The 25,672-nt window shown below is 47.3% G+C and overlaps 1 protein-coding gene and 1 long non-coding RNA gene across 6 annotated transcripts in view; one reads left to right on the forward strand and one right to left on the reverse strand.

Annotated features, from left to right (window-relative positions):
* The window catches only part of ELK4 (ETS transcription factor ELK4), a 20,313-nt gene extending 8,622 nt beyond the window's left edge, over window positions 1–11,691 (reverse strand). Inside the window, exons 1-4 of one of the 2 annotated variants that reach the window (XM_040636516.1) lie at window positions 11,551–11,691; window positions 4,553–4,768; window positions 2,586–3,464; window positions 992–1,108 (exon numbers count right to left, since the gene is read on the reverse strand). In XM_040636516.1, the coding sequence (XP_040492450.1) occupies window positions 992–1,108; window positions 2,586–3,464; window positions 4,553–4,759 (1,203 nt within the window). In that variant the 5' untranslated portion in view covers window positions 4,760–4,768; window positions 11,551–11,691. Of the gene's footprint in view, window positions 1–991; window positions 1,109–2,585; window positions 3,465–4,552; window positions 4,769–10,128; window positions 10,210–11,550 lie in introns of those variants that run through there. The other variant, XM_040636517.1, reaches the window with a different exon arrangement.
* On the forward strand, window positions 10,249–25,520 carry LOC103670994. 4 transcript variants are annotated; one of them, XR_570710.2, is made up of 8 exons: window positions 10,249–11,167; window positions 15,575–15,727; window positions 17,931–18,035; window positions 21,627–21,766; window positions 22,165–22,379; window positions 22,487–22,604; window positions 23,167–23,295; window positions 24,485–25,520. It is a non-coding gene; the product is annotated as an uncharacterized LOC103670994 (long non-coding RNA). The 4 variants fall into 4 exon arrangements; XR_570705.2 differs by lacking the exon at window positions 22,165–22,379 and having other exon boundaries at window positions 22,444–22,604; XR_570708.2 differs by lacking the exons at window positions 22,165–22,379; window positions 24,485–25,520 and adding an exon at window positions 23,912–24,062 and having other exon boundaries at window positions 22,444–22,604.
* The last annotated feature ends 152 nt before the right edge of the window (window positions 25,521–25,672 follow it).

Below are 25,672 nucleotides of genomic sequence, written 5' to 3' on the forward strand. Positions count from 1 at the left end.
CACTCTTTCTATTCAATAATTTAGAACTTTTTGCAAACAAACAAACAAACATAGAAGGACTTAATTTTCTTTTGTCCTTCCCAGTTCATTTTCAAAAAAACAAATGAAAAGTTAAATTGCAAAATACAAGAAAATCTCCCAGTGAGTCACCCCTAAGTAAGTGAATGAATCAACCAAAGTAACTCTATAAGTTATAAAGTCTAGACGCTTGGGGAAAAATAATGGTTAAAAGCTCTGAGACCTTTCCTATGATCTCAGTTAAGGGATAATACAATATCCATTTTTTAAAATATATATTTTAGGGGCGCCTGGGTGGCACAGCGGTTAAGCGTCTGCCTTCAGCTCAGGGCGTGATACCGGCGTTCTGGGATCGAGCCCCACATCGGGCTCCTCCACTGTGAGCCTGCTTCTGCCTTTCCCACTCCCCCTGCTTGTGTTCCCTCTCTCGCTGGCTGTCTCTATCTGTCAAATAAATAAATAAAATCTTTAAAAAAATAAATAAAATAAAATATATATTTTAAATGTTGATAAGTCTCAATTCTAAATGAGCGAGAAACAGGAGTATCTGATAGAACATTCTCAAAAGTTTTCTCTTTTTAAAAAATCCTCAGGTAAAAGAGGAGATATATGTGCAGATTTTCCCACAAATTTTCACACACGCCTATTTTCCTTTTTTCCAAAAAGAAAAAAAAACACAAAAAAAGGATTTCTAGCATTTAAAATGACAAAGAAATTGGGTGGGTTCAAAATCTACTACAGTACTGAACAATTCTTGGTCTAACTGAAGTGTGTCTAACAGTCAAGAATGAAAGGGAAGCACGGCTGTGAATATCCGTCAGTTGTTTGCTGCCTGGCAAATTAAGCCTCAGAAAGCACATTTATTAAACAGAAGTTTTACGATGATGAGACTGAGGAGTGAAGACACTGCCTTTGGCCTTTTTCTTCATGTGGCAGACCCCAGCTGCAAGAGACAGGCTGGTAGGTGCCTTACCTGGAAGAGTGTGTTAGCACCTTGCAGTCTGGCTGGACTCAGGGGAGCGACCGGGCTCAGAGTACTCCAGAAGTGGATGCTGGAGAGCAAGGGGCTCGGCGTCAGTAAGATGGGCGTCTGCAATACGCAAAACAAAAACGGTCACTAAGTGACTCATCAGGAGTATGTTTCCACCTTATAATACTACACCAATAGCCCTGAACCCAAATATTTTTTTTTAATTTATTTATTTGAGAGACAGAAACAGTGAGAACGTGCACACGAGTGGGGAAAGTTAGGGGCTGAGGGAGAGGGAGCAGCAGACTCCGTGCTGAGCACAGAGCCCCATGCGGGGCTCAATCCCAGGACTCCAGGATCATGACTTGAGCTGAAGGCAGACGCTTAACCAACTGAGCCACCCAGGCACCCCAACCCTGAACTCAAGTAGTGTCCTCTTCTCTGCTAAGTATGTCTGAAATTTTATTATGAGGAAAAGCTCAGAAATTATTTTTACAACCTAAGAAAGATAAAGGGCGAAGTATTTTTTAACCTGTGTTTTGTAGGGTCTTTCCCAAATAGAGAAACCAACCTGGTCAAGTGCAGAGAAATAACGGGTAACTGAAGTCACAAACACAGTTCTCCTTAGTAATGGGAGGTCTGGGAGTCATCTATTTAAATGTTACGGGGGAGGTGCCTGGGTGGCTCAGTCGGTTAAGCCTCGGACTCTGGATTTCGGCTCAGGTCATGATCTCAGGGCCCTGGGATCGAGCCCCACGCTGGGCTCTGTGCTCAGTGCAGAGTCTGCTTCTCCCTCTCCCTCTGCCCACCCTCCCAGCTCATGCTCACTCTCTCTCTCTCTCTCAAATAAAAAAAATAAAATCTTAAAAAAAAAAATTCTCTCTCTTCCTCTCCCTCCCCACCCCCCTCTCCCTCTCTTAAATAAATAAATAAATGTTATAGGTGAGCAAGTTAAGAAATAGCTAATGCAACTACAAACTTGTTAACATCCCACCAGTTGGTTTTCTTTTTTTTTTTTTTTTAAGATTTTATTTATTTATTTGACAGAGATAGAGACAGCCAGCGAGAGAGGGAACACAAGCAGGGGGAGTGGGAGAGGAAGAAGCAGGCTCATAGAGGAGAAGCCTGACGTGGGGCTCGATCCCGGAACGCCGGGATCACGCCCTGAGCCGAAGTTAGACGCTTTAACCGCTGTGCCACCCAGGCGCCCCCCACCAGTTGGTTTTCTTAAGGTTCTCAGGACTTATTGTTTTCTAGCTTTTGACATTATCACTATTTTTTTTTATAAGATACCAATGAGTTTTATAAGACGCCCCCCCCCCCAAAAGAGGAGAGAGAATAGTTGCTTTAGGAGGAAGTGGACAACTATTTCTGGCTTGCAGAGCCCATGAGCTCTTGTGCAGCCCACGCTCCTCCAGCCTCGTGCGGCCACAGTTCTCATCGGGTGCAGAACTGGATTCCTTTCACAGGGTCAAAGCCCGCCTTTCTCAGACAGACCGAAGGAGCCGCAGGAGGACGGGAGGTTATCAATTCGGGATTTGTTTTAAAAGTGAGTCAGTGCAACCATCGGCGGCGCCAGAAAACAAGAGGTGGTTACCTGTGAGAACAGGGCTGGCGTAAGAGAAGCCGTGGGGAGAGACGGGCTCAGGATTCCCAGTGGACTCGGGTCACTGCCCGTGATCACGAGGATGGGTGCCAGCTCTAATCCTTTGGGTTTCTTGGATCTTGAGGAATTACTTGTTTTGTCCTTTTCCAGCAAAGCTGAATCCTGGTCTTTCGGATCCAGTGACAAGTTCTCTGAAAGTTCCATGGGCTGCGAGGCCACTGACTCGATGTCGGTGTCGAGGTCAGGGTTAGGACTCAGCGGCGGTGAAGGTGTCCTGGGGGTGGGGGGCTCCTGCCCAGAAGGGGAGGCGGACGGGATGGGGGGCGCGGCAAACGCGGGGGCGACGCTGGCCGCAGAGGCCGGGGCTTCCAGGGAAGGCAGTCTGGGGGAAGCCAAAGTCTCCAGCGCTTGCAGAGTTTCATCTGAAGGCGGAGAAATGCTTGGGCCGGCCGACGGGGCGGCGGCGACAGGTTCAACGGGCAGCTTTTTGGAAGGTGTTGTGACGAATCTGATGACAGATGGTGTTGGCTCCTGGGGCAGCTTCTTCTCCGCCAGCTTCTCAGCTGGACTCTCGATCTTCATGGGTTTGAAGAGCTTCTTATTGGAGGAGTTCAAAGAGTTGAGAGTGAAGGAAGAATACAAGCCGGAGTGTATGTAGTCATTGCGGCTGGAGGCCCGGGCCCCAGGCTGCGGGGGCCTCTCTCTGCCCCCGTTCTCGGGGTCCCTGGAGCTGCTGCCCCCTTCCCCGCAGCTCACGGCTTCATAGTCTCCCTCAGTCCTGCCCACAGTCAGTGGGTCCATTTTCAGAATCTCTGGGTAAGACACAAACTTGTACACAAACTTCTGACCATTCACCTTTTTAATGATATTCTGTAGATAAATAAAATAAGCATGCTTATACTTTCTTGTAAACGTACCTCCCGCAGCCCATGAAGACGCTGACCTGATACAGGTCTCTATTTGGCAAGGGGTTTACTTCTAAGAGCTTCAAAATCACCTACACTTATCTAGCCATGCCAAACCCAGGTCCTAGCGCTACGGAGCATAAGCTGAGCGTATTTAAATGTGTTAGGAACAACTGCAATGATATGCTACATGAAAGAGAGGTTTCAATTGCCTAACACCCTCAACCGAATTATCTGTATTAAGGCAAAGATCACTGAACTCCAGTCTCAAACAATTCCAAAGGTACCAGCCATTCGCATCCTCAGTAAGCACAAAGGAAGAGAACATTACTTCTGCTGGGCCTTCTACTTCCTTCCAAAGTTCCAGTTCTTTCTTACCTCACACCCCCATTCGGGAAAACTGATAAGACCAATCACTTAAAGGTGAAAGAAATTAAGATCTCAGCTTCTCATTCTCATTCTATCCACTGGAGCCATTCATTTTACCTCAGAGCCCAAGAACGTATCCAAAATAATAAGAAATTTAAAAATAAATTTTAATTAAGAAATCAAATCTGTGTATTAACAGCTATTCTTTAAGGCCTTAGTTTGTGTTCTCTGGATAAAATTAAAAAGTAAAAAGTAAACCTAAAAAACAAGCATATATGTGACAACTTTTCAATTACAATATACACGAGAATGTTTTATTTCATCCTCAAGAATCTCAAATTCTCTTTTCCTTATTCCAACCCTATACTCACTTTTTCTTTAAAGACAACTGCAATTAGGAACAACACATGCATGAGAAGTGGGCCTGCAGAAAGAGGGCTGGAACATTTACATGTTTCATCCTAATTCCCAACTGCTGAAGTGACGAAATAAAGCGGATCGAAATCAAACAGGACAGTGATCATTTTGCAATGGACACAAATATCAAATCATTACGTTGTACACCCAAAACTAATAGTCAATCACACTTCATTTAAAAAGGTTTAAAAATAAACCAGGATATTAGTATCTTATAACCTCAACAGAAGAGAGGAACAATTCTTGTCTCAGGCGGATGTGTATTACCTTCACGTAATAGTATCTGAGAGCGCGGCTGAGTTTGTCGTAATTCATATTAGGCTTGTTTTTACGAATCCCCCAGAGCCGAGCCACCTCTTCTGCCTGCAAAAGCTTGAACTCCCCATCATTGGAGGTCCAGCTGATCATGTGCTTGTTCTGAGGCTCCTGTAGGAGCTGAAGGAGGAACTGCCACAGGGTGATAGCACTGTCCATAGCAATGAGCTGAAAGACACACAACAGTATTAACAGCCAACACTCCCAGGACACCCCATGCCGGGCACCGCGCTCCGAACATATTCTGCCTTCATTTCATTCCCACAGCAATCCTACAAAACAGACGCCGCTGCGGCCTCATTTCACCTTTGAAAAAACTGATTCAGAAAAGAGTTAAGTCACTTGTCTGAGGCCAAGCAAGTAAATGGTGGAGCTGACATTTAAATCCAGGCAATCTGGACCCAGAGTCCAAACTCTTAAGCAAGCCACACTGCTTAAGAAAGTCTTGCTGGGAGACGAAGTTAGTTCCGTAAGTCACAGGAGCAGTCCGATGGTTGCCGGTCACCAGAGTGTACCGCTCTTACTGAGTTTGCCTCAGAGACCAGCATTTAAATCAAGCAACTTGGTTTATTTGCCAGGAGTACCGTGTGCGTCTCATGGTGGCCCGAAGATGTAGGGAATAATCTACTTTTGCTCCATGGGTATGTCTCTCCAAATAGTTTCCGTTCTCATAAATTAATTTACATTTAAATTGGCAGCACTGAAAATTCAGAAAATGCTCCCTGATTTAATTTACAAGTTCTGTCACCACTCTGCCCACAGGGTTACTCCTTTTTAAATTTTTTCTTAAAAGGAGGCTCAGCTTGAACTCACAATACTGAGATCAAGCGTCACATGCTCTACCGACTGAACCAGCCAGATGCCCCCATAGAGCCTTCTTTATTTGATTAGTGGCCTTTATTTGATTATCAAGACATGAAATGAAAAATCATTCAAGATCTCGGGTTTTAGGATCTCCCTGTTTAAGCCAGAGTTTCTCAATTTTGGCTCTACTGACATTTTGGGCCAGAGAATTCTTTGTTCCTGGAGGCTATCCTGTGCACCGTAGCTGCTCTGATCCCCTAGATTCCGGTACCCCTCCTGCCTGGTCATGACAATCAAACATGTCTCTAGACGTTGCCAAAAGTTCCCCTGTGAGACAAAATCATCCCAGTTGATAACCATTGGTTTAGGCAACGGAGCAGCAAAGAAATGCTCTCACAAAGTTATTTTCCTTATAAAACTTCAAAACCATACCCCATCTATTAGGAAGAATTCCCTAGGGCAGAAACTCTGGCCAAATATATAAAAGAACATCCTAAGAAGCCTATAACTGAACTATAGACACATAAAAACTGAAAAACCTTCCTTTCTTTAGCTAGGAATGAGATCTCAATGGACCAGAACAGGACTTGGAAACAAATTAAATCAATTCCATTAAAATACTACAGAAATAGGTAAGTTGGGCTACAACAAAATTTAAAACTTTTCTGCTGCAAACAATACCATCAAGTAAGAAGCAATATTCAGAATGGGAGAAAATATTTTCAAACAAGGGACTTGCATCAGAAATATATAAAGGAATTTTTTAAAAGATTTTATTTATTTATTTGACAGAGAGAGCACGCACAAGCAACAGGAGGGGCAGGCAGAGGGAGAGGGAGAAGCAGGCTCCCTGCTGAGCAGGAAGCCCAACGTGGGGCTCGATCCCAAGACCCTGGGATCATGAACTGAGCTGAAGGCAGATGCTTAACATCAACTGAGCCACCAGCTGTCCCTAAAGGAATTATTTTTTTAAGATTTATTTATTTGGAGCACCTGGGTGGCTCAGTCAGTTGGGCATCTGCCTTCAGATACGGTCATGATCTCAAGGTCTTGGGATCCAGCCCCACATGGGGCTCCCTGCTCAGTGGAGCCTGCTTCTCCCTCTGCCTCTGCTCCTCCCCCTGCTTGTCCTCTCACTCTCAAATAAGTAAATGAAATCTTTTTAAAAAATAGATTTATTTATTTATTTGAGAGAGAGAGAGAGCTGGCATGCAAGCTGGGGGAGGGGGAGAGGAAAGAGAAAATTCTCAAGCAGACTCCCCACTGAGCATGGAGCCCCACATGGGGCTCAATCCCAGGACCCGGAGAAAATGACCTGGGCTGAAATCAAGAGTTGGAAACTCGGGGTGCCTGGGTGGTACAGTCGTTAAGCGTCTGCCTTTGGCTCAGGGCGTGATCCCGGCGTTCTGGGATTGAGCCCCATATCAGGCTCCTCCGCTGGGAGCCTGCTTCTTCCTCTCCCACTCCCCCTGCTTGTGTTCCCTCTCTCGCTGGCTGTCTCTCTCTCTGTCAAATAAATAAATAATCTTTAAAAAAAAAAAAAGGGAGTTGGAAACTCAACTGAATGAGCCACCCAGGCTCCCCCAAAATTCTTATAATTAGGGGCATCTGGCTGGCTCAGTCAGGGGAGAATGCAACTCCTGATCTTAGGGTTGTTGAGTTCAAGCCCCACAATGGGTGTAGAGATTACTTAAAAATAAAATCTTAAAAAAAAAAAAAAAAGGAATTCTCATAATTAAAAAAAAAAACAGAAAATAGGCAAAGGATTTGCAAAGACATTTCTTCAAAGAAGACAATCTGACAACAAGCTCATGAAAAGATACTCAACGTTAGTTACTAGGGAACTGAAAATCAAAACCACGTAAGATACCACTTCACACCTACTAGGATAGCTATGATCAAAAAGACAGACAGTAGGGGCGCCTGGGTGGCTCAGTTGTTAAGCGTCTGCCTTCAGCTCAGTCTGGGATCGAGCCCCATGTTGGGCTCCATGCTCTTCTGGGAGCCTGCTTCTTCCTCTCCCACTCCCCTGCTTGTATTCCCTCTCTCACTGGCTGTCTCTATCTCTGTCAAATAAATAAATAAAATCTTAAAAAAAAAAAAAAAGACAGTAAGAAGTGTTGGCTAGGATGATGTAAAGAAAGTGAATCCCTCAGGCATTGCCGGTGGGGATGTAAAATGGTAGAGCTGCTTTGGAAAACAGTGTGATAGTTCCTCAAAATGCTAAACAGAGTTACCATATGACCCACCAATTCCGCTCCTAGGTATATACCCAAGAGAAGTGAAAATACATGTCCACACAGACACCTGTACAGGAATGTTCACAGCAGCCTTATTCCATATCGATATCCAAAAAGTACAAACAACCAAATGCCCATCAACTGATGAATGGACAAGCAATATGTGGTGTAACTACACAGTGGAATATTATTCAGCCAGAAAAAGGACTAAAGTACTGGTACATTCTACAACATGGACAAACCTCTAAAACATCACATGAAGTGAAAGATGTCAGCCAGAAAAGACCACATGTTGTATTTCCATTTATATGAAATGTATTCAACACAGAAAGTAGATCAGTGGTTGCTAGGGGCTGGGTGAAGAGAAGAATGGGGAGTGACTGCTTTTGGGTTGATGTGAATATTCTAAACTTATGATTGTGGTGGTGGTTTCACAACTCTCTGAATATACTAAAACCACTGTACTGTACAACTTCAGTAGATGAATTTTATCTCAATAAAGATGTTAAAAACTAACACTACAAATATTACAAAAGCGTAGGCCTTAGAAGCCTAATTCTAACAACGTGTAACTCACAAAGGATGGGATCCTTAAAGGTCAACTATGTCTGCTCCCAAAAAAGGCAGGAGATGAGAAACTGTAGTGGAAGACAGCAGGGTTTCGAGAACTTTTCCGAGACCCTCAAAATGTCCTCCAATAATCCTTAGTTGTCACTCTGAAGCTGGTTACAGATACTGTCTTCTAAAAGCAGAGATGAGAAAATAAAAAAGAACAGGAAGCAGGAGACGTCCCCAGTCACACAGTTAATGAAGAAGCTGAGCCCATGAATCCAAGTCTCTTTCATCACAGTCAGTCACAAACTCCGTTCATCAGGAGAACCACTCCCTAGGTGGGTAACTGCATTCACATCACCAGTAGGTTGTAAAGTATTACAACTGGATACTAAGTGATAATAGCCTACAAACAGAAGTGCTGCTTTAATGCTAAGTAACCCTGCCCACTAACCTTTCCCATAGCCTCACTTAAGCTGAGTTAAAAGAGTAGGTTTAGGGGTTACCTGACTGGCTCAGTCAGTGGAACATGTGACTTTTGATCTTGGGATTGTGAGTTCAAGCCCCAGGTTGAGCATAGAGCTTAAATAAAAAAGAGTGATTTTATATTATGATCCATCAAGTATGGGGGGGGTTGCTATTCCTCTCAAATTACCAGAGACCCTTTCTTCTAATGATGTCTGCTCATGGCTAGTTATTTTTTAATCACATAATTTCCCGTCTAAATTTTTTTTTTTTAGTCTAACCCTGTGAAAACTACTCCCTAGTAAATTTTAGCCTAACCAAGAACTGTCTCTATATTTCCAGATATCATCTTCATAACAAGAATGCCTAGGGGGGCTCCTGGGAGGCTTATCAGTCAAGCATCAGACTCTTGATCTCAGCTCAGGTCTTGATCTCAGGGTCCTGAGTTCAAGCTCTGCATTGGGCTCCATGCCCACCGCCCCAATACTTATAGGGGTCGGGGTGTGAATGTGTGTGTGTGTGTGTGTGTGTGTGTGTGTGAAAGAGAGAGAGAGGGAGAGAGAATACACCAGTGGGAAGGGAAACGGGGAGCGAGGGGACAGCGGGAGGGAAGGGAAAAGATGAAGGTCAGAGAACTGAAATCTCAAAATGACTACAAATTTGGTGACTGTAATTCCATTTGTTTTTGGAAAAATTCCCAAACTAAATCCCAGTCTTAATACCTATCATATAGACAATGCTTGAGCCCCATGGGTTTATAATGGCTAAGGTTATAATTGCCATCTCCACAATGAACACATAAGTGCCATCCTGGGCAAAGTGAAGGGTCCCCAAAGTATACATGCACCCATAGGGGTTCAGGTTTCACCTTTCAAATTCTACCTTCCCTTCTGGTTATTAGGGGAGCGCATGTATTGAGTCAAATGTTGGTGAACTGCTGCTGATACTTCGGGGCAGAACCTAACTGTTGCAGAAAATGCCGATGCTTTTTTAGTACTTTACAGTGCCTCTGGGATACAAGGTTGTTTAGAATCAAAGGGCATTGTGGTTTTGGAATGAAGCACTGGAAAAGAATGTTCTTTTGCAAAAAACTAATATGCATATAAAATGGACATCTTCAGTGAGTAAAGGAATATTTTATTCATTCAATTTTGATATCAGATCATACTCTGAAAAGTTGGTGAACTCTGGGTGTACAGTCAAGTTGAACCTCTTCATTTCAGTTTCTAAAAGTGGGCTAGCAATATGAAATTCATTATTTCCTCAGCCATAAAAGAGAACTAAAGAAAAAAACTTCCAGAAAACAGTTATTAAAAAGGTGAAATAAGTCGAAAAATACAAATAATTTTATTCTAGCTACTTATCAATAAAAACCTTTATTTTCCTTCAGGGAAAAATTCAAGTTTTCTAAAATTACACTTTTAGAAGAGCTTTTCAGGAGTATAAGGAAGGAGCGAAATACTCAACTGCTGCAGATGAAAGAGTGTGATCTCCTCGAGGAGTTAAATGTTGAAAACAGTACTGATTCTGCCTTAACACTTCAAAGACAGATCAATCCCAGAGGTAAACGGAAAGAAAGCATGTTGAAATAACCTATTAGGGAAAGGAAGTCTCTAGTAAATGAAACTTTTTCCACCCTAAACATGTTTATAATACACATAGCCCAGTTGCTGTGGTAACCCACAGCCCAACTATTTTTCAGAAACAGCAGCTAAGACCCAAACACTAAAGGTCTCCAAATTCAGCGCGCTGCTTAAATAAAACAAAACCAAATTATGTATCAAGATTAGTTTTAAATTAAAATCACCGTCGTTTACGAAAACCAGGAAATCTCTTAACTGTACAGTACCCTATATTAAGAAAATATTGAAAGTATAGTTATTGCAGTAAAACTTGACAATATTTCCATAAGACTGTAATGGATTTCACTTTCATACTTTTAACGCTTAAGGAAAATCAGAGAAGGGAGCTCCTGACGGGGAGGTGGGAGAGGGTGAACGGAATCACACACATTTTAATGAAAACACCACTGACAGTCCTAAATATTAAAGCACCAAGTACTCCGCGCACTGGGGTAGTGGCTGGGAGCCCGCAAGGGGAAGGGAGGACCATCCACAGTTGGGATGAGGAAGAGACCAGTCTTCATGTGAATGCCCTAAACTTCAAATAGCAACAGCCTGGGAAAAAGCCAACTGTGTATTTTTTTGACTACTTCAGTCAGTCAACAATACCCCTTATTTCCTGCCAAGGCCAGTTAATTAATATTCCGCCCCCAAAAGATGTTTCCAATTGATCCTCCCAGGAACCAAGAAGCGACCAGCCTCGCGGCAGCTGTACATTAAGCGGAAAGTCAAGGGGGGAGGGGGCTCGCGGGACAGAAGTAGAAAAAGAAATGAAACTTGACACCGGATGAACAGCGAGCTTGGGGAGAGGAAGAAACTTCGGTGACCGTGTGCCCCAGAGCAGATCAAAGTCCGGGGAAGAGCCGCAACCTCACGCGGCCTTGGTAAGCACTCAATTACTGTACTTTCATTTTCCAACTTCCTGTCACCACAAAGAGTCAGAATTCGGCCCCCTCCCCAGGCCAAAGAGCCACTGCCACCCTGTGCCCCAGGGACCTGCGGGGCGAAGCGGGGGACCCGGCGCTCCGCCGCCCACCTGTGCGCGGCGGGGCTGGGGCCGCGGGCAGGGCAGGGCGGGCCGGGGGCGGGTCCCAGGGGAGCGCCCGCCCCCGCCCCCGCCGCCACGCTCACTTCCTGTTGTGCAGCCTGCCCGCCCCCCCACTCCCGGCCCCGGCCCCTGCTCCCCGCTCCCCGCAGCTGGGGGGCGGCGGCCGCGAAAGCCCGAAGGGGCGCGGGGTGGACGGGGCGCGCGGGGCCGACCGCTCACCGAGGCCGCGCGCGGGGCTCCCTCTGGGTCTCCGCCTCAAGCGCGATGCTTCTCTCTGCCCGCCGCCTCCTCACGCTGGTAGCTCGAGGACGGCGCGGCAGCCGCTGCGACCCCCGCGGCGGAGCCAAAGAAGGCGGCGGCGGCCGACCCGAGCCCGCCGGGTGCCCGCAGCCGCCCGCATCGCCCGCCACCGCCGCGCCCGCCGCGGCTTCTCGCGCCCCGCCCTCTCCGCCCCCGCACGCGGCGGCGGCGGCGGCGGCGGCGCGGGTCGTGGGGCCGCTACCCGCCGGGCGCGCGCTCCGGGCGTTCCTCCACGGGGCCCAGCCTGCCAGTCGCTCCGTGGCCGCCGCCACTCTCAAACCCCCCGGCTACGTCGGGGCCCCTCCCAGACGCCGTTGCCTCCACGCGTCAGTTCCGGGGGCGGGAAGGGCGGAGCCGCTGTTGGTGCGGGGTCGTGAGCGGCGGCCGCTCTAAGCCTGGGTTTCGGGGGTCCCGGGGGCGAGCTGGGGCGCAGTGCGGCTGCCCCCTGGAGTTCCGCACTCGCCGCTCTCCGCCGGACTACTGAGTGGCTGCTAACGGCTTGCTGAAGCGTCCGACCGAGTCCGCAGCACCAAAGCTGCCATCTGCGGGGGAGGACTCCGGACAGCTGGGGGCCTCTCCGCCTCTCCCGGGTCCGAGAGAGAGGGGGGCGCTCGCCGGGCGGCGGTCCAGGGGACCACCTCTGTTGTTGCGAAGCTGAAGCGTGAGGGCTTCTCTCTCCTGGGCCACTCGTCCTGCCTTTTCCCCAGCTGAGTGGACGGAGGAGTTAGTAACACAAGGAACACCCCCCCTCCATGAATATTAACAGCACTGTGGCTCACTGGCCCGCGGACTGACAAATGGAGTCAGATCTGGAATCCAGTCTTGGCTTTACCCCTCACTATCTTGGAGACCTTAGTAACTTTCTTAACTTCCCAAAACTTTCGTCGTCTATGAAATGCAGAGAGAATCCATTCTCTTAGAATTGTGATGATTAAAGCAGATCAGGTGCACAAGTCACCTAGCAGAGTTTCTAGCACATAGGTTCTTGTTAAATAGAATTCTTAAGGAACCAATCACACTTGGTACTAAAGACTACTTGAGTAATTTAGCAGCAGAAGGGATGCACAGTCAGTAAGCTGGATTGCTGAACAAACCCCGAAGAAATAGATTGCATATTCTATTTAACAAGAAACCAGAAGGCCAGCATGAGTTAACTTTGCATGGCCATTTACTATCTGTAAGACCTGCAGAGAGTTGCTTAACCTCTCTGAACCTCAGTTCCTCGTGTAAAATGAAGATGATAATGTGCAGCATTGCTAAAAAGATTGAATGAAATAAAGACTGTAATGTGCTTAGTGCGTTTCCTGGCATATAGTAGACACCATTAAATGGTGATGTCATTTATTTTTGCCTCCACCTCACCCCCACAATTGAATTCAAGGTAAAATTAATTGAACTCACTGAATAAAGTGTGATCCTATTATCCCTGGTAGAGTTTTGGAAGAGAATTAACACTTCATTTTATTACCAACCTCCTCCACCCTAAGAGTAATTATAACCCAGAGGTGTTCCTGTAAAAGCAACACTACCAAAGATGTTACCTTTTTAAAAATAATTTTACCAGAGGATGTAAACATTTTCATTAAAAGGAAACGTGCAATAACTGAAAAACACTAGCACTCTTGGCCTCTGATATAAAATGTTTCCTCGCAACAGTTTCCATTTTAGAAACCGGGAGGAAAAAATAAGTATTATTAAGGTAGGCTGTGTAAGCGACACCTTTGGAAACATTTGTTTATAGAAAGATTTCATTTTAAGCCTTAGACCAAGAACAGTTAAGGGTTGTGGAACTCTTCAACGGACTACCCTGCTCTGCCCAAACTAGCAGGAAACCTCTGATTCAGCCTCAGGGTCTGCGGTGGTATCACAATTCCTTTAGACAGAGTTGACAGTCTTGTCGATTGCAGTATATTTTTGGAAAAGAGCCTACTTTGGGAGTTCTTAAATTAGTCATAGCAAGTCTGTTTTTAAATTGACTTTTTTTTTTTTTAACAGTACATGTTGACAGCAGAGAAACTAGAAAAGTCAGATTTCGGATTGGTGAACTGGGGGAAAAAGTTGATTAATGTGCCCGGTTTTCCCACTCAAGATTCTATAAATACAGAATCTCTCTCCACGGTTCCTCACACGACAGATGGTTGTTTTTGCAAACTCCATGGTGGTTATGTTGCTTTTTTGTTATCTTGTTTGGTCACTTTCCCACTCAATAGATTTCTAGTTGTAGCCTTGGCTGCTCAGGGTTATCTCAAAGTTTGCAGATTTTATTTAAGTGGTTTCATACATGTTTCTCTGCCTGCCCTGCCCTCAGTTGTGTTTTTCAACCATTTTAGTTACTCCAGCGCTGCCACCCGTATTCCCCTAATTTAATGACATTTCCTATCCCAGTAACATCTCGTTATGATTATTTATTCTCCAAGCAAGTTCCCCTTCCCTCTCCCCTATTTCTCTGCCTCGTCATTACCCCCAAGTTAAGGTCCCTTTTTCCTTAAGAAATATTTCATGGACTCTGAGCAAGCACGGAACCATCCGATTGCCTGCCCTGTCTTCCAGACAATGTCTTGCAGCACATGGAGTAAAGAAGAGAGCCTTAAGTTAGAAAAAGCATCGGCCGCTCCAGATAGGGACAGATGTGAAGCAAGCTGTGGCGTGTGTGTCATGAAGAATAAAACTTGGGGATTTCTGAGTTCTCGCCTTGCAATCTCCCTAAACTCCAAGCTTGATCCTCCTGAGAAAATCTTTATGACTTATCCCTTCTGGGCCTCACTTTCAATATCTTTAAAAATAAAAGCTATTCATACCTTTCACTTGTAGTCTGTAGTGGATGGAGGCAAAGAAAAAGACAGTTGATCAAAGTAGGCTTTGAGTTCTTGTTCAGTGACCCTATAGTTATTACGTTCGTGGGGCTTAAAAGGCCAAAGGAAAAGTTAACTTTGAAGTTAAAATGCAGGCTAACTGGATATTGAATCTGGCAGCATTTGCTAACCCCACTACTGATCAAGGCCCTAAAATTCACCAAAGACAACCAGTGGCGTGATGGTTAGAAATGATCTTTACACCAAGACTATTATTCTGGGCAAAGAAGTTTTATTCCCAACAATAAGACCTATAATCAGAGGGTATTCAAGGTCCAGAGAAAACCCATGAAAAAGCCTTTGAACAAGGTACTCGTGGCCTCTAGACTATGAGGAAAGCTCATGGAAACATCTTTCAGCGCTAACTGTAATCTTCACACAACACCCTGTTTTCCCAGAGAGGACATGACAAGACATGACTTTATCGCAGCTCCCTGCCTGGGGCATAGTACGGATCTAACACATTTCATGACCCGTCCCAAACACACCTCAGAAATGGCTTCGTATACTCTGCTTCATTGGACTCTACACCCAGTCAACTTCTTTCCTCCTCCACTAATATCTTTTTGAAAAGATTTTATTTTATTTATGTATTTATTTATGTATTTATTTATAGAGGGAGGGAGGGAGGGAGGTAAAGGGAGAGGAGAGAGGGAATCTTCAAGCAGACTCCACACCTAGCACAGAGCCTGACGTGGGTCTCAATCGTGCAACCCTGAGATCATAACCCGAGCCGAATTGTTCTTTGATACATGTATTTTTTCTGGGTTATGAAAATTGCTGCGGAATATGTATTAGAGAAAGAGGACAGAACTGATCACTTCTTTCCTAACTGCCCTTTGGAAAAGATGTAACTTGATTGACAATCTACCTTGTGGGTAGGCATGTAAGATTCTGGGTGGTTTGACTAAACTCGTTGTATTCAACTCTCTGAATTTGAAGCCAGAAGTTTTGTTTCCTCTCTTGTAAATTTTATGATAACTGGCTGGAATTTTTTTTCCACTTAAAATTAATTCAGGAACAACAAAAATGTTAATTCAGGAACCACCACCAGAAGGCTTTGTTCTTTTTCTTTTTTTTTTTTTTTTCAGGAATTTTCAGTCGTGGACCCGCAACACTGACGCCCTCGGAGACCATCAGTTTTACGGTTCTCTCGCATTATCTCTTATGATCCTATTGACATAGACAAGAAATTCAGCCAAGGATCCAGAGATGATGGGGAAGGAACAGTCAGACTGACAAAGGTAGGGGTAAGCGCAGCTCTTGGAGCCTGGCAGTGTTGTGGTGAGGAGGGAGAGGGAGGGAAATTACCACCTCCCACTGCATTCAGGAACATTTCCTGAAAGAGGTGGAGTTTGAAACATTTGGTGCTAATTCAAAAATGTGTGCCGCCAGCTTTTTTCTGTCTTACTTTGTTTACCCAGCTGCGAAACAGAATTAGTTTTGCCATGCCAAAGGACGCGTAGCTGGCAAGCCGCATACCCAGCTCAGAAGTGTGACACAGCCAGCAGCTTCCCTCCTTCAGACGCTCAAGGGAAGGAAATTTAAATTCTGTCTAGGCTCACCCCGTAAAATGGGGTAACTGTAGGGCTTTTTCCCCACTTCTTTCTCTCAGCTTCTCCTGCTGCTCAGAAAATGCAGCCATGATGCATGTAACTGAATATGTCTAGAAATCAGCTTCCAAAGGGAGAGCCCTGAAGTGGAGGGAGAAGAGGGGGTTCTCCCAGAATGGAAGAGAATCCAAAGGCAAGGTTTCATGGCAAAGAGAGCTCTGGTTAGATTTTGTTTGGAATTGTCTCCCTCCCCACTGTGTATACCCTTCACCCTTGTTCTCTTGCCCCCCCTGACCCCCCCCCAGCTGTCTCCCTCAGCCTGACCTTTCTTTCTTGGCCTACTTTGCCTTTCCCTCCCTTACCTCTGCGCCTTAACCCTGCCAGTGGCCCCCTTGAGAATTTACTAACAGTGATAGTGGTCCTCAGGCCTGAGAAAACTTCAGAGCAAAAAATATATTTTGGGGAGCGCCTGGCTGGCTCAGTCGGTAGAGCATGTGACTCTTGATCTCAGGTTTTGTGCTTGAGAAAGCACAAAAAAGAATTAATGCTTTATAAGATAGATAGATAGATACAGATATAGATAGATAGAGATAGAGACAGAGATAGAGATAATATTTAAGCAGTAGCCATGTGCTAATGCTCTACCCTGGATACTTAAGGAGCCAAGGAGATGACTAATTCTCTTTAGAAGTTTCCTAAAAGACCAGGGGCTAAAACCCACCCGGACACAGGAGGGGTGTTAGTTAGGGGCGAGGACTGTGCTGGGGGGAAGGAGGAGAGGGAGAGGAGCCTCCCGTTCTCAGCCCAGCACCACAGGAGCGGGCCAGGCCTTGGAAGAAGCAGGAGGGGATTCCTAGGGAAACATTCTGTTCGGGTTGCTCTTCCGGTTCGCCGGCCCCACACAGACTTTAGGGCAGACTTTAGGCTCAGCTCAGATGTCACCTGCTCTAGGGCTGGTGACCTCCATCGTCTCCATCACGGCCAGTGCTGCCCCTGCCTGCGGTGCTCCCCGCGCTCACCTTCTCTGTCTGTTCCACCCTTCAGACTGAGTCCTTGAGAGGAGAGCCTCGGTCTCAGTCACCCTCACAGCCCAGTGCCCGTGGCTGCCGTCCCTTTGCCAGGAGCTGCCCAGTTAGTGCTCATGGAGCAACTGGACCAGTGAGGCCAAGGGGGGCACCCAGCTCAGAGACGCAGACGGGAGGTGGGAGGTGCGGGGTGCCCAAAACTTCCCCAACCCCACCCCCCGCATCCTCCCGCTCCATCCCCTTGCCTCTCTCAGGTCCTTACCCTCTCACCCTCTCACTTCTCCATCCCGCCAGTCAACAAGTTTGGTCCCACCCATCCTAAGAAAACTCCCCTTCCACCATCAGCCTATTCTTTCCTTTCCTTCAGGATCAAACTTCAAAAAATAATGGTTTCTATTTGCTGCCTCCCTTCTCAGCTGCCACTCACTCTCCAGTCTCCTGAATGTGCCTGCTGTCCCCACCAGTGGCTCTTCCCGGCCTTGTCCCACCCACCACCCCTAGTCCTCCTTGAGCCCAGCTTAGACCTCTCCGTTTTAGGTAAATATCCCCAGGTCTCCAAAGCAGGCTTAGATGTCCCTTCCTGGTACCTTCCCCGAAGCGCTGGCCTCCCTTGTCTTCTGTGAGTTTCCCTCTGTCTCTCTGACCAGTTTTGGTCTCTTTCGGGCTTTCTGTTCCGCCAGCTCTGAAGAATGGGTTCTGGACTTGCCCCAGGCCTCTGGCTCTGGGTGATGGTCCCTCGGTACACTCCCCGTGAGGGGCCTCATTCTCTCCACGGCTTTGTTCACTACCCAAATGTTAGACCCCAAACCTTTCTTTCTGACCCTCAATTCTCCCCTGACCTCTGGATCCCTGTCTCCAATTTCCTACAGGATTTCTCCTCCTGGATGTCCTCAGAACCCTCCATCTCAGAATATACAACCTGAACTCAGTACCCACACCGGCCACCTGAACCAAGTCCTCCTTCCTGCTTCCAGGTGAAGGCACCAGCCAGACACCTCAATCATCCCTAACAATTCCTTCCTCCTCACTCTCCAAACACAAGGGGTCACCATGACCTGTTGTGTCTAATCTCTAGAATATCTCACACCCATCCCCTCTTCACGGCTGTCCCCAAGGCTCACTGTCTCTTGCCAGGACTGATGCAATGGTCTTCTACTTTCTTTCCCAGGATCCGCGCATGCCAGCCCACCCCCACATCGCCATAAGCAAACTTTCTGACACACATGCTCGAGTGTGTCACTCCTCTGTTTCAGAGTGCCCAACGACTAATTTCTCTTCTGCTTCCACGAAAAAGTCCAAACTCTAACCTGAAAGACCTGTGAAGGGCAAGGTTTAAAGGCCACGTCACCCTGTCTCGGTGTCCCCTGTTTTGATTAGTGGCCTTTTCCCGTCTAGCCCCTTTTCAGCCTGAGCTCCAGCCTCATAAGCTTTGACCCCTCAGACACATCCAGCACCACCAGGACTCCAACCTTTTGTTTCTGTCGCTCTCTCGGCCTGTAACATCCCCTCCATTCCATGGAGTTCCTCGAAAGCAAACACCGTGTCAGTCATCTTTGCACACCCTGTGTCTCCTAGCCTTGTGCCCGGCACATAACAGGGACCTACTGAATATTGAATGAAGGACTCTAAGATCTCCAATGTCACTTCTCCCCTGCTTCTCCTGACCACTTTCATCCCAGGGAGATGTGAGTGTTCCTTCCAGGCTCATTCACTCAACAAATATTTCATGAGTTCCTGCTACATTCCAGGCACTGTGCTGAGAGGCAGGGATACGAGAAACTTCAGTCTAGGGTAATAGACTGTCAAGGAAACAATTATAACACTGAGAGAAGTGCTGTGATAGGGGTCCTTTGTCACACACCTTTCCTGTAGAGAAATTAATATGAAAAGCCAAACCATGACCATCATGCTAATTGGGGAGAATGGTGTCTGGGCAGAGTGGTGGGGGGGGCAAATGTTCGGTGATATCTCAGTCTATTCAGGCTGCTGTAACAGTGTACCACAGACTGCGTAGCTTATAAACCACAGAAATCTATTTCTCACGGTTCTGAAGGCTGGGAAGCCCAAGGGCAAGGCACCAGGATGGTTGAATTCTGATGAGAGCCTCCTTCTTGGATCATAGCTGACAGCCCTCTCTCTGTGTCCTCACGTGGTGGAAGGGGAGAGGAAACTCTGTAGGGTCACCTTTACCAGGGCACTAATTCCATTCTGGAAGGTTCTAGCCTCATGACCTAAGCACCTTCCAAAGGCCCCACTTCCTAATACTTAGGGATTAAGATTAAGATTTCAACATATGAATTGGGGAGGGAGGGGTGCCAACATTTGGACCATAGCACATGATAACTAGATGTGCCCGCTGCATTTCAGGCCTCACCTGCCACAGGCGAGAGAGTCCCTTTCCCTGCACAACATCGGGCCAGTCACCCCCAACACCTTCTTCATCTGGTCCCCTCTTTCTGTTTCCTACTGACCATCTCCCTCCTGCTGCAGCATTCTTCTTAGCTGTCTTAAAACAATCTCCTAGGTTCTAGCCAAACTCTGCCACCTTACCCTAGTTCTGTATGGAACAGAAGAGGAAGAAAAGCGTACACCCATTTTTAGCCTCTATAACATTCTGTTTTCTCTTATAGCCATTTGTGTCCTTGGGATGGGGACCTGAGTTTCCCTTACCAAGTAGAGTGCTTTATACACCACAGACCAACATGTTCAGTTGGGTGAATGGTCATACTTCCCGCCCATGCCCTTTGCGGCAACTGACCATTCTCTACAGCGTCCTATCAGAGAATCTCAGGGTGGGAGGTGCTTAAAAGTAGAGTAGCTCAACCTTGCCTTGTGCGTGAGTCTCCTCCGCGACCTGCCCCGAACACTGGTCTGGTCCTCGTTCCCCGGCTTCCAGTGCAAAGAACCCCGACCTCCCACAGCAGCCCGGTTCCCCTCTGACAGTCAGAGTCTGTACTCCCAGAGCCTTCCCCAGCCCTGCTCTCTGGAGAACACGTACAACCCCACTCCGGCCTCCCCAGATCAGCCCTTCTGGGAGCCGGGAGCTGAAGATGGCTCTCCGGCCTCCTGAGGGGTCTCTCCTCGGCCAAGCTGGACACATCTTCCTCCACCCCCCCTCCCGCACGTGATGGGATTTCAAGCAGCTTCAGCATCTCGCCTGTGGCCCTTGCTCTGGATAGGAGGGGCAGTCACGGTACCGTGCGGAACCGGGCTTTCTCTTTCAAGCTCTTGACCCAAAGAGAGAATCGATCAGAAGCATCATAGGAGCAGAAAAGCAAAAACATTGCACCTAAGGTTTGAAAATAGGCTACTGATTCCCTCGCTGCTCCAAACACCCTGCCACCCACTCTACCCACAACACATCCCCATGTAACTAGGAAGGCAGACGGCATGCGCTAAAAATGTTCTCTTTAAAAAGATGTGAGCGCTCCTGCTAGAAACCCATATTTTCAGAAGTTTTCTGTGAGCTCACTGAATTAAGGATGGGGCCAGCTCCGTGCATGCAAGCCCCCAGATGCGTGCAGTCTCAGCTTCCCAGCGTAGCAGGGCTGGTGCTGCTCTGAGCCGGCCTGCAACAGAGTAATAAGGAGTGAGGCCTGTGGTCCTGCCCCGTCCTTCCTGTCCCCTGTCTCCCCTTGTCCTCAGTGCCTCTTCCTTTCACTTTCAAGGACCAAACCATGCCAGCTCTGCGTAGTTCACTTCAGTCAAGGACCTCCAAGAGAGTAGGAACTCTGTCTGTCTTCTTACCCTGTACCCTTGTCCGACCCCTTCAACAATTGCTCTTCAGAAAACATTTCAAGTCGCTTATATTCTCTTATGAATTCATGTCAGTACCTTATCTTCCCAGGGACATTTGCATCTTAAGTCTTATTTCTAATTATGGTCTCCAGTTAAGGGGATTCCAAACGTCAGCTAAGAAGCGAACGTGGTTGGTAAAATGGGCAGCGGGAAGAACCTTCATTCTGGGGCTTCTGTGTTGTCACCTATAAACTGAGTGGGGGCTGTTTGATTTCCGGCTCTGGCATCTAGGAGATGCTGATTTGTCGGGTGGTAGTAAGACCTCCTCGTATTAGTCAGGTTTCTCCAGAGAAACACAACCAATAGAACGCACCTGGGAGAAAGGCTTGTTACAAGGAATTGGCTCCCACGACTGTGGACACTGACAAGTCCCAAGATGGGCAGGTGAAGACTTGGTGAGCTGGAGACCCGAGAGAGCCGGTGGGTAGTTCGGTTCAAGTCTGAGGGCCTGAGAACCAGGCGGACCGAGGTGTAGCTACAGTCCGAAGGCCAGCAGGCTCGAGGCCCAGGGAAAGCCGATGGTTTAGTTTGGGTCCACAGGCAGGAAAATGTTGATGTCTCGATTTAAAGGCAATCAGGAAGAAGGAATTCTGTCTTGCTCAGAGGAAGGTCAGTTTTTTTGTTCTGTTCAGGCCTTCAACTGATTGGACAGGGCCCACCCACATTTGCTTTACTCGGTCTTCAAATTTAAATGTTAATATCATCCAAAAACACCCTCACAAACACACCCAGAATAATGTTTGACCGAGCATCTGGGCATCCCACAGCCCCGGCAAGTTGACACATAAAATTCATTGTGGAAGCAGATGATGGATCAGGTTTGCGGTCTGAGAGGCTGGGGAGGCTGTGAAGCGCATAAAGAGATGGAGCCCCTACGCCTGTGAAGGAGCTTCCCGGCCACGTGCAGGTGAGTCACCTGAGGCTGCTACCCCTCAAGTGTGGGGCAGTGAGTTCAGCGCGCTGGGGGGACTCAGGCTGCGAGCAGGGCCCTCAGGGCAGCGAGTGGGTGGAGAAAGGGCGATGGCGTGGCTCATAGATCGGTCCCGCAGAGAAGCCACGGGACAGTGGCAGTGAGGTGAGCAATGAGGTCATCGGCGTGAGGCACATTTATGATGCAGAATCAATAAGACTCCGTGGTTTTATGACTAGCGCATGAAGACCGAGAAAAATGTATGTACGGTTGATTGAAATGCTCCTGTATTCCAAGTGCTCACAGGGTTGAAACCATGTTGAACTTGTTTCATAGAAGGAAATAATCTTTGTCCTGGTGCTGCTTCCCTGCCTCTCCTGCACGCTCCTCCGTAGGGTTGGTACTTGTCAGCCTGCCTGCACGGTTAGAAGTAACTTTTCGCCAAACCTGTCTTGTTTTCCCCTGGGGAAATCTGAGCACCCGAGAGCAAGGACCGCACCCCACGCATCTTCAGACGCCCCCCCTTCGCGGCGTGCACCGTGCACTTCTGCCTCTCGGGTAGTCTGTGAACAGGAACGGTTGATGAGTCGACTGGCTTGTGCGATGGAAGGTGAGAAGACGGGTCTCACCTTAAAAAATAGAATAATGACCTTTTTATTTTGGAATTCCGTTAGATTTGCAGAAACGCTTCGGGGTTAACGCAGAGGCTCCTTGTAGACTCACCCCCACCTCGTGCAGTCAGTGGTAGAACGGACATCGGCCTGAATGCATGAGCCCTCGGACGGACGCGTCACATCCTCCCCGTTGGCCTCGGTTCTGTCACCAGTGAGAGACGGTAACAGTGTCTGCCCTGCCCCCCATGCTGTCTCCATGTCACTGGCAGGAGGCCAGCCTGTGGGGTGGTCTGTGAGTCCGGGCTGCTGTCCCTGGAGCCCGCTGCCTCCCCCTTCCCGGACCTAGGGCCCCCGGCAGCCAGCGGGCAGCGCCCAGTGCGCCTCCTTGCAGCCCCACTGGAGCGGCCGCCGGTCTTTTGTCAGCACAGCCCCAGGGCTAACAGAAGCTCCGCATATGGGAAGGCAGACAAATACTATTTGATGAAAAGGAGGAGAGAACATTACCTAACATTACCTGGGGACCGTAAAGTGCTCAGCAGTTTCTGGGAGAGTGGGGGCACAGGGCACAGGATGATAGAGAGGTCAAACGCCGGAAGGGGCAGATCGGGGTGACCCTGTCACCAGGGCCTGCCAAGCTGCCTCCTAATGTGTGCAGAGGTCCAGTGACAGTGTTGGGTGTCAGAAAGTCCCTGCCTCAAGTGGGCCTACAGTCAGTGGTGACGAGACAGCCAGGCTGCTGTAATCAAATCGGACCCTGGAAAGCAAGGGTTTTTTCCCCAACAGCATAAGAAGTAACCCAAGATCCCAGCTGCCCACTGGCTGTTCCCCACTCTGCTCCTCCTGCCCCCCCAATCCAGCTATAACCGGCTCTGCAACCGCGGGCACCCCCAGCCGGAAAGAAGACCCAGGAAGGTACAAGGGACTGGGGTACCACCCACCCAACTCCACCCCTCGCCCCCCTTTCTCCAGTTCCTAGGTTCAAACCACAAGCTAGGATCCAGGGCTCCATCCCTGCCTGGGAGGCGGGCAGAGCGCAGCAGGATGGGGCCAGAGCAGGCTTCCTTTCTCCCCCACAGAGATCTTATTTTTCCCTCCTCTAAACTCTCCGGTTTCTGCTCTGCATTTTCCATGCATATCCTGCCCCATACATGTTGGTACATTTGATTCACAGATGTTTGTTCCTCTCACCTAAATTCAATGGTCTTTTTTTTTAAGATTATTTATTTATTTATTTATTTATCTGACAGAGAGAGAGAGCAAGCGGGGGGAGTGGCAGGCAGAAGGAGAGGGAGAAGCAAGCTCCCCGCTGAGCAGAGAGCCCGGACAGATCCCACGACCAGAGTCGAGGGGACTGAGCCACCCAGCGGCCCCTCAATGGTCTTTAAGGGCACGAGCTCGACTGCACTTGTCTGAGACCCCATGTGGAGAGGACTAAGGCTAGTTGTAAGGTCTTTGAGGCCACTGGCAGCCTCTTCCCCTCTCCGGAGTTCCCTTTCTTCCTGCTCCTCTCCTCCCTTGTCCTTCTCAGCAAGTTGGTGTTTCCACGAGGAAGGCGGTTAAAAACCCGAGGAGCCGGGGCGCCTGGGTGGCGCAGTCGTTAAAGCGTCTGCCTTAGCTCCGGCTCAGGGCGTGATCCTGCTGTTCCCGGATCGAGCCCCACATCGGGCTCCTCCACTGGGAGCCTGCTTCTCCCTCTCCCACTCCCCTGCTGTGTTCCCTCTCTCGCTGGCTGTCTCTGTCACATAAATAATCACATAAATAAATAAAATCTTTAAAAAAAAAAAAGGAAAAAAAAGGACACTAAGGGAAAAGGCCTCTCTGGCAACATCACGGAAGTCGGGGAAGCAATTCCGGGGAAGCAATTCGTTATTTTGGAAACCAGTAAATACAAAGAAGGAGTCAAGCACTTTTTGAAGAAATACGATTTTCCACTGCCTATGAAATAACGGATAGAAGTAAAGATATCGGTGACTACTAAACATCAAAAAAGACAGACAGACAGTACGTGCTCTCTTCTAAGGAAGTACACACATCTATAAGGTATCCTTACAAAAACAAACAAATCGAATCTGATCTGGTCTCTGACTTTACCAATTTACAGAAAATGCGGAGGCAATAACATGTGACATGTCACTCTGGGAATGTAATCCGCAAAATCCCGATGACCTATGTAACTGTAACAAATGACAAGGAAAAGAAGAAAACTGCGGAGTCACCCACGGATTACAAGAGATCTAGGAGACATACCAACCAACTGCAACATCTGGGACTTATTTCGGTTCCAATTTGGGCAAAAACTACACAAAATTATGAACACTAGATATCTGATTACACTAAGAAATTATTTTGTGGCCAATAGTAATGTGGCTATGTGTTTTTTTGGTTGAAAGTCCTTACCTTGTAGAAAAACATTCTGAAGTACTTAGGAATGCAGTATGAATGAATGGAATGAAATCAGCTTCAAAATTATGTAGGAAGAGTATACAGAGGTATTGTTAAATTAGTTAATTAAAAGGCCTGTGTCATTATGATGGGACAGTCAAATCTGAATCTAATCAAGCCTCTGGATCTTGTTACCAGCTCAAAGGGAAAAAAGGAGAGAAAGACGAGCATCTTCAATAACACTGAGGATACATAACCTGATATAGAATGTGGGCAATTCTGGAGAAAACCTTACTCTTCCTTCACAAATGCACGGCATTAAAAAAAAGAAAATTAAAAAGAGGGAAACTGTTACAGTGAAAAGAAACCAGAGACATTGCCACTAGACACAATTTATCTTGGATGGGTCTTGATTTGAACAAACCAACTGTGGAACACCATTTTTTGAGCAATTGGAGAAAATTATACATGGATGGGGTGATCAGTGATGATAAGGAAATGCTGTTTGTTGGATATGTTCATGGTATTGTGATTAAGTTGCTGAAAAGTTTTACTTCTTAAAACACACACTGAAGTATTTACAGGTGAAATGAAATTGTGTCTGCCATATGCTTTAACAATACCTCCCCCTCAATGGGTCGGGGAGAGAGAGTAGATAAAATTAAAATGGCAGAATGTTAATAATTATTAAAATTGGGTTCGTTGTACCAGGCTCATTATTCATGTATGTTTGAAATTTTCCATAATAAAAAGTTAAACATAGAACATTTTAAAGATTTTATTTATTTATTGGAGGGAGAGAGCATGGGGGGGAGGGGCAGAGGGAGAAGCAGACTCCCCACTGAGCAGGGAGCCCGACTTGGGGCTCAATCCCAGGACCCTGCGATCATGACCAGAGCTAATTAGA

Source organism: Ursus maritimus, unplaced genomic scaffold (genome assembly GCF_017311325.1).
Source record: "Ursus maritimus isolate PB19 unplaced genomic scaffold, ASM1731132v1 scaffold_2, whole genome shotgun sequence".
Taxonomy (NCBI): domain Eukaryota; kingdom Metazoa; phylum Chordata; class Mammalia; order Carnivora; family Ursidae; genus Ursus; species Ursus maritimus.